Raw genomic sequence first — 8997 nt, 5'->3', positions numbered from 1 at the left:
TTCAGTTTTTGTATTTATTAAGGATCCCCATTAGCTGCTGCCAAGGTAGCAGCTACTCTTCCTGGTGTCCAGCAACATTAAGGCAGTTTTATATACAATTTACAATATTACATGACATTACATTTCAAAACACATTCCCCCAGGCCACATTCCCTCAGGCAAGTCTGATGCTATGGTTTTGCTGCGTGGTGATTAATCCATTGAGACTGTGCCACAAAATGTGTGAAAAAACGTTGCAAAACCCAGCCAGATAATTTCAAGTCAAAGTCGATTTCCGGGTCTTCAAGTCCAATTCAAATCTCAAGTGATTTTAATTTCTATCAAGTCTAGTCTCAAATCATAAAATGTGTGACCTCTGTGGGTTCAGGAGGAGGTGTAGTCTGGTTGTCCTCCATGACCATGGTCCCCTCAGGGTTCCACTCAGGTGTTACAGCCTGAATTCATAATATATATATATATATTTTCACCCTTCTACACACAATACCCCATAATGACAAAATGAAAAGATGTTTTAAGAAAGTTTGCACATTTATTGAAAATGAAATAGATAAATATCTCAATTACATAAGTATTCACCCCCCTGAGCCAATAGACTCACCGTTGGCAGTGATTACAGCTGTGAGTCTTTCTGGTTAAGTCTAAAAGAGCTTTCCACACCTGGATTGTGCAACATTTGCCCATAATTCTTTTCAAAATTCTTCAAGCTCTGGAAATTGGTTGTTGATCATTGCTAGACAACCATTTTTAGGTCTTGCCATAGATTTTTTCAATCAAAACTGTAACTCGGCCATTCACTGTCTTCTTGGTAAGAAACTCCAGTGTAGATTTGGCCTTGTGTTTTAGGTTATTGTCCTGCTGAAAGGTCAAGTCATATCCAAGTGTCTGGTGGAAAGCAGACTGAACCAGGTATTCCTATAGGATTTTGCCTGTGCTTAGCTCCATTCCGTTTCTGTTTTATCCTGAAAAACTCCCCAGTCCTTAAAGATTACAAGCATAGCCATAACATAATGCAACCACCTTGCTTGAAAATATGGAGAGTGGTACTCAGTAATGTGTTTGCTCCAAACATAACACTTTGTATTAAGGACATTGCTTTGTCACAATTTTTGCAGTATTACTTTAGTGCCTTGTTGCAAACAGGGTGCATGTTTCAGGATATTTTTATTCTGTACAAGCTTCTTCCTTTTCACTCTGTTAATTAGGTTAGTATTGTGGAGTAACTAAAATGTTGTTGATCCATCCTCAGTTTTCTCCTATCACAGCCATGAAACTCTAACTGTTTTAAAGTCACCATTGGCTTCATGGTGAAATCCCTGAGCGGTTTCCTTCCTGTATCTTTGTAGTGACTGGGTGTATTGTATACACCTAAAGTGTAATTAATAACTTCACCATGCTGAAAGGGATATTCAATGTCTGCTTTTTATATTTAACCCAGCTACCAATAGGTGCCCTTCCTACAGAGGCATTGGAAAACCTCCCTGGTCTTTGTGGTTTAATCTGTGTTTGAAATTCACTGCTCGACTGAACACTATATGTGTTCGGTACAAAGATGAGGTAGTAATTCAAAAATCATGTTAAACACTATTATTGCACACAGTGAGTCCATGCAACTTATGTGACTTGTTAACATCAACATTTGTTAAGCAAATGTTTACTCCTGAACTTATTTTGGCTTGCCATAACAAAGGGGTTGAAAACTAACTTAAGACATTTCAGCTTTTCATTTTGAAAAACCATAATTCCACTTTGACATCATGGGGTATTATTGTGTGTAAGACAGTGACAATACATCTCTATTTAATAAATTTTAAATTCCGGCTGTAACACAACAAAATGTGGAAAAATTCAAGGGGTGTGAATACTTTCTGAAGGCACTGTAAATATGTTTTGGGTAAAAATAAGTCAGCTATGATAAGTCAAGTCAGACAAACCTGACTAAACTATTTTGATGTGTACTGTAGGTTTTTGTTAGTGTGTTAGTGTGTGGGTATATTTAGTAAGTCTATAATGGTTATAAAGCGCTGTTGGGTAAGTCTTAGAATGAAAAATCCCATTTTGTGTTTATTAAACAAACAAAGTTAGTTTAAATACACCATATGAAAACCACACAAACATGTCTGAACTAAAAATCTGCATGTACTTGATAAATTGCCTTAATTTTCTTATAAAGAAATGTCAAAACCATAGTTGAATGGAAGTAATGAAACAGGCATTCGTGAACATGGTATAGCTTACAGTACAAACACAATATGCAACAAACTTTAGGCTTAGAGTGCCTTTGGAAAGTATTCAGACCCCTTTACTTTTTCCACATTTTGTTGTGTTACAGCCTTATTCTAAAATTGATGAAATAGTTTTTTTCCTCATCAGTCTACACACAATACCCCATAATGACGAAGCAAAAACAGGTTTAGAACTGTTTGCTAATTTATTACAAAAACAAAACTGAAATATCACATTTGCATAAGTATTCAGACCCTTTACTCAGTACTTTGTTGAAGAACCTTTGGCAGCAATTACAGCCTTGAGTCTTCCTGGGTATGACACTACAAGCATGGCACACCTGTATTTGGGGAGATTCTCCCATTCTTCTCTGCAGATCCCCTAAAGCTCTGTCAGTTTGGATGGGGAGCGTTGATGCACAGCTATTTTCAGGTCTCTCCAGAGATGTTTGATCGGGTTCAAGTCCAGGCTCTGGCTGGGCCACTCAAGGACATTTCGAGACTTGTCCCGAAGCCATTCCTGCATTGTCTTGGATGTGTGCATAGGGTCGTTGACCTGTTGGAAGGTGCACCTTCGCCCCAGTTTGAGGTCCCGAGCACTCTGGAGCAGGTTTTCATCAAGGATCTGTTTGTACTATGCTCCGTTCATTTTTCCCTCGATACTGACTAGTCTCCCAGTCCCTGCCTCCGCAGCCAACAAGTGCTCAGCATATGTGGGAACTCCTTCAAGACTGTTGGAAAAGCATTCCAGGTGAAAGTGGTTGAGAGAATGCCAAGAGTGTGCAAAGCTGTCATCAAGGCAAAGGGTCTCTACTTTGAAGAATCTTTGTTTAACACTTATTTGGTTACTACATGATTCCATGTATTATTTCATAGTTTTGATGTCTTCACTATTATTCTACAATGTAGAAAATAATAAAAAATAAAGAAAAACCCTTGAATTAGTAGTAGTAACTTGACTGGTACTGTATGCAAATAAGGTATGTTTTTTATTTGTAATACATTTGCAAAAATGTCTAAACCTATTTTCGCATTATGGGTTATTGTGTGTAGATTACTGGATGTTTTTTATTGAATCCATTTTAGAATAAGGCCGTAATGTAACAAAATGTGGAAAAAGTCAAGGGGTCTGAATACTTCCCGAAGGCACTGTATATATGCCTTATATGTCATACACTGTCTGGATGCAATATTCTACTCAGGAATATTCAATACTGAAATCTGTAACTCTCGTTATACCAAATGCATCTCTGGTTCTTTTCTGCTGACAACAATAAATTCCTCTTTGTCTTTAATGCAAGGTTTGATCTAAACATTGAGCAAAATGGTTACTTTCTATGTTATATAGTGGAATGTTTTTTCTGCTGGTGTATTCTGAGGTAGCTCCTCTCTGAGAAACTTTTCCCGCAGTGCGTACAGGCAAACGACCTCGCTCCCGTGTGGACCTTCAGGTGAATCTTCAAATGGTGCTGGTGGGAGAACCTCTTCTCACACTGGGGGCAACTGTAGGGTTTCTCCCCCGTGTGGACCCTCTGGTGCCTTTTCAGGCTGGAGGAGTGGGAGAAACTAGCCCGGCACAGGTGGCAGCCGAATGGTTTCTCCCCCGTGTGGACCCTCTGATGCCTTTTCAGGTCACCAGTCTGGGCAAAGCGCATCTGACACTGGGTACAGCTGAAGGGTTTTTCCCCTGTGTGGACCCTCTGGTGGATCTCCACCTTCTGGAGGCAGCTGAAGCCTTTGTTACAGAACATGCAGAGGAACCGTTTCTCTTTACTATTGCCTGATGTGGCTTCCCCTCCCTGAGCCTGGGTTCTAGCCATGTCGTTTGAGTTCAATATCTGATCAAAAAGAACATGGCCGTGTGAATCGGTAGGCCCCATTGATCTGGACACTGGGTCGCCATCCCTGAATGCGTGTAAAGTGGAGTGGGTTGTGACATTTGGATTTGTCTCTAAGCTTTCCCTGTAATCTAAGAAACCTCTGCCCTGTGAGTGTCCGTCTCCAAGGTGACGATCTCCATTCCGTGTGGGAGGAACGTCGCCCTCCACTTTCACAGTCACTTCATCTACGACCAGACCCTCCCCTTTCTTATCTAGGCACCCTTCAGAGTATACACTACTCCTGTACCGGTTCCAGTCCCCTCTAGACAGATCAGTCTGTGTCTCTAAACCCAAGGGTATGTTGCCAGGGTCCATCTCTGTAACGTAAGAACAAGACGGATCATCACTGCCTGTGTCTAACGCGTCACGATCACCATCACCACAGGAATGATCCGTCCTCTGGCTCTGACGAAATAATGGTAAATAGTCTGAGCCAGGAACAGCAGGACAGCCCAGCGGCCCCAGCCCCAGTCTCTCTGGGTCTGACCTGTGGTCAGATCCTGTGTGTAAAAGCCTTTTGGTTACAGTTAAAGTCTCTTTGTCTGTCTCTGACTTGATGGCGTTCGGCATTCCACTGACCGCCGTGATGCTGCGTCTAGTCCTGGGCTGGGGCATGGCGGTGGTGGATTGGTCCCCCGTGTCTACAGTCTGGATTTCTCTGCTGTGTTGTGGGTCGTCTCCTTCAGTCCTCTCCTGCTTGACCAGAGACGATCCTCCAGGACCTGCAGCCTTTCCATCTGCAGACTGACACATGAAGAGAGGGGGTTATTACCGGTACATGAGTTGAATTGGATAACAATGTCGTAGGTGTTGAGATAATAGGCATAATACCAAACCAGAGATGGCGCTAGTGGGGCACCTATCTAGGATAGATAAACAGGTGCATTATGAGTGTCTGATTAGGATGTAGTGACCTGTAACGTGTAACACCCGAATAAAGGATTATGATCGGAACTTATTTAAAGTCTCTGACGTGAGTTATTCACATATACAGTTGAAGTCGGAAGTTTACATACACCTTAGCCAAATACATTTAAACTGTTTTTCACAATTCCTGACATTTAATCCTATTAAAAATGCCCTGTCTTAGGTCAGTTAGGATCACCACTTTATTTTAAGAATGTGAAATGTCAGAATAATATTAGAGAGAATATATTTCAGATTTTATTTCTTTCATCACATTCCCAGTGGGTCAGAACTTTACATACACTCAATTAGTATTTGGTAGCATTGGCTTTAAATGGTCAAACTTTTCAGGTAGCCTTCCACAAGCTTCCCACAATAAGTTGGGGGAATTTTGGCACATTCCTCCTGACAGAGCTGGTGTAACTAAGTCAGGTTTGTAGGCCTCCTTGCTCGCATACACTTTTTCAGTTCTGCCCACAAATTTTCTATAGGATTGTGGTCCCGTGTGGCTCAGTTGGTAGAGCATGGCGCTTGCAACGCCAGGGTTGTGGGTTCATTCCCCACGGGGGGACCAGGATGAATATGTATGAACTTTCCAATTTGTAAGTCGCTCTGGATAAGAGCGTCTGCTAAATGACTTAAATGTAAATGTAGGTCAGGGCTTTGTGATGGCCACTCCAGTACCTTGACTTTGTTGTCCTTAAGCCATTTTGCCACAACTTTGGAAGTATGCTTGGGGTCATTGTCCATTTGGAAGACCTATTTGCGACCAAGCTTTAACTTCCTGACTGATGTCTTGAGATGTTGCTTCAATATATCCACATAATTTTCCTTCCTCATGATGGCATCTATTTTGTGAAGTGCACCAGTCCCTCCTGCAGCAAAGCACACCCACAACATGATGCTGCCACCCCCGTGCTTCACGTTTGGGATGGTGTTCTTCGGCTTGCAAGCCTCCCCCTTTTTCCTCCAAACATAACGATGGTCATTATGGCCAAACAGTTCTATTTTTGTTTCATCAGACCAGAGGACATTTCTCCAAAAAGTACAATCTTTGTCCCCATGTACAGTTGCAAACCGTAGTCTGGCTTTTTTATGGCGGTTTTGGAGCAGTGGCTTCTTCCTTGCTGAGCGGCCTTTCAGGTTACGTCGATATAGGACTCGTTTTACTGTGGATATAGATACTTTTGTACCCGTTTCCTCCAGCATCTTTACAAGGTCCTTTGCTGTTGTTCTGGGATTTGATTTGCACTTTTCGCACCAAAGTACGTTCATCTCTAGGGAACAGAATGCGTCTCCTTCCTGAGGGGTATGACGGCTGCATGGTCCCATGGTGTTTATACTTGCGTACTATTGTTTGTACAGATGAACGTGGTACCTTCAGGCATTTGGAAATTGCTCCCAAGGATGAACCAGACTTGTGTAGGTCTACATGGGAAGACTGTGAATATCCTCTGGATGGTGTGGGCAGGACACATAATGAGGAGATGGGGAAGACCCCACCAGGGCAGTTATCTCTGCCGACCGTGCCTCCACAATTTCAGGAGGACGTGGAAGAGGAAGGAGAGGCCCTGAGGCTCCCAGAGGCGCTCAACCTTCCAGAAGTGCCCAATATGCTACCACTGTGCCAAACTAGGGCAAGAAAGGGAAAAAAGTGTTGATAATGTAAATAGGTATATTCCCTGTGGTATTAAAATGGTATGAAGTGCTCAAGCTAATTCTATACGAAAAGGAAGGTGTTGAGATAATGGGCATAATACCAACTCAGAGAAGGCGCTAGCGGGGCACCTAGCAAGGATAGATCAATCAATCACATTTTATTGGTCACATACACATGGTTGTGCTTCTAGTTCCAACAGTTCAGCAATATCTAACAATTCCACAACAAATTCCCAATACACACAAATCTAAGTAAGGAACGGAATAAGAATATATGGATGAGCAATGTTAGAGCAGCCTAGGCTAAGATAGATAGTATAGAATACAGTATATACATATGGGATGAGTAACGCAAGATAGGATGTCGTGACCTGTAACATGTAATACCTGAGTAAAGGATTATTCTTGCATCTTATCTAACTCTCCGATGTGAGTTATTCACACACACATATTAACAGTAGGGAAGTCTCACAAGCTCCCCTATGTACATGTAAGCAAGTGAATAGCTGAGGGGAGCCTTTCTGAAACAAACAGGCCACATTTGAGTTACAAAGTAACTGTAATTTTTCGTGCAACACTATTACACTAACCTCTATCACAATAACATGCTGGGTTGAGGTTCCACTCCCCTCATCAACAGTGATTGGTTGGTCATCTCTCCATTTATTGTGTCCCGCTGGCTTCACAAAGCTCCTGTGGCCTCCAGTGAGATGTCCTTCTCCCGAGAGAGTGATTGGAGGAAAAGAGGTGGTTAGGTTAGCTACTGTCAATGCTCAACAGTATATTGTATACTATTGATACTGTCTAGAATTGGCAAGGTAACACTTCTCATAACTACTTGATATACTATTAATTGATTGATGTAGGCCGATTATGTTCCATGCATCACATTGTTTTCAATTAGTAAATAATAAGAAATACAGTAAATCAAGGATCTGGTTACAATATGATAGTGTCTTTGCGCAAGGTAGCCAAGTAATCAGGGGAATTATTGCATTCTATCCAAAAACTGACCAAGACCCAATTATGGGTAATACATCTGAACACAGGCACTGAGCTATATATGAACGGCGACCTGCTCCGCAGCCTCCTACAAAATGTACCTCTTGCCATTCCTCTGTTTCGGTCGAGGAGCTTGACACCTCTGGGACGAATGGCGAGGACACGCTCTCGCATTGACCTCTCTATGCGCTCCCGTGACACCTTCATTTCCAGTAGTTTCTTCCGCAATGCCCTGTTTTCTTTCTGGCTTTGAGTTATTTCCAAACGAAACACTGCATAGTCGTCGTCTACGAGTTTACAGATCTCTGCCACGGCTGCATTCGCTAGCACCTCCATGATGGAGGCTATTTGAGTGTGAAAAACCATACAGTTAGCCATTGTTAGCTAACGTTAGCAGCTAGCGTTACCTAGATAACATCTACCAACCAAGTCCTGTCTCAAACGCGAATTAAAGAATACATGGGGTATGTGATGCTGCGCAGTTAAATGAGCCATATTTTGAGTTCCATGGTATTAATAAATGTCCAAATATCAATGAAAAAACGGTGTAAATTGTTATTGGTCATTGTTTACTTCCGTACACACTGAAGAGAAAGGATGTTATTAGTTGGTGGCTTTCCAGCAGACTAGACGCTGTGTTGCTTATTGCTGCCTTTCGCAGCTCGGAGGGCAGATTGCACCTTTTGGGTAAAATAAAGGAATGGGAAAATCATCAGGGTCACTGTTGCTTTTACATTGATAAAGTTTGATCATAAAGTTACTGGTCCCCTCCCCATGTCAAACACTTGGATTCATTATTAAGGGGTTAAGGTGACATCACCTTAACTCTCATTTTCATACATGATATTCTCTTATCTAATTTAAGTAAGTACCGCCTTGTAACCAACACCAGAAAAGGTGTGTTTGCAGAGGAGCGTGGTTTATATTGCTAGATAGCTACTCCACTGGTTCCAAAATTTAACAGTGAGCTGTCAGCAAATATAATTGAAAGTTTACCCTATTCATCTATGGCAAAGATACTTCTACGTTTCACTTTTTGGCTGTGCCTGGGGTTAGTTAGTTACGGGCTAGCTAGGTCTTCAGCCTGCATGGAACAAAAGGGTCATTCAAAACTCAAACGCAGTTGTCAGGTCAACACCCCTCAGTGCTGCTGTGAACTGCATCACGAGAGACATGCCAAACGGGAAATGTATAACAAAAAAATGCAGATGATTTTACTGCAACATTTCTCCCTGCATCCAAGTTACTTGATATAGGTGTTTCAAAGAGCTGCCAGTCAAGGCAAGCTCATTAATATAAGCTGCCCACACACCCAACCGGTCTTTTCT

General features: G+C 42.0%; 1 protein-coding gene across 1 annotated transcript; it reads right to left on the bottom strand.

Moving 5' to 3' along the window:
- Positions 1-8997, bottom strand: LOC139566917 (uncharacterized). Its single transcript, XM_071388289.1, has 3 exons — positions 7771-8997; positions 7258-7382; positions 1-4846 (listed from the first exon to the last, which is right to left on the bottom strand). The coding sequence occupies exons 1-3, from the start codon at positions 8045-8047 to the stop codon at positions 3563-3565; spliced, it is 1686 nt and encodes a 561-aa protein (XP_071244390.1). The 5' UTR covers positions 8048-8997; the 3' UTR covers positions 1-3562.

This window comes from Salvelinus alpinus, chromosome 39, assembly GCF_045679555.1.
Source record: "Salvelinus alpinus chromosome 39, SLU_Salpinus.1, whole genome shotgun sequence".
Taxonomy (NCBI): domain Eukaryota; kingdom Metazoa; phylum Chordata; class Actinopteri; order Salmoniformes; family Salmonidae; genus Salvelinus; species Salvelinus alpinus.
This window is presented reverse-complemented; position numbering and strand designations above follow the sequence as displayed.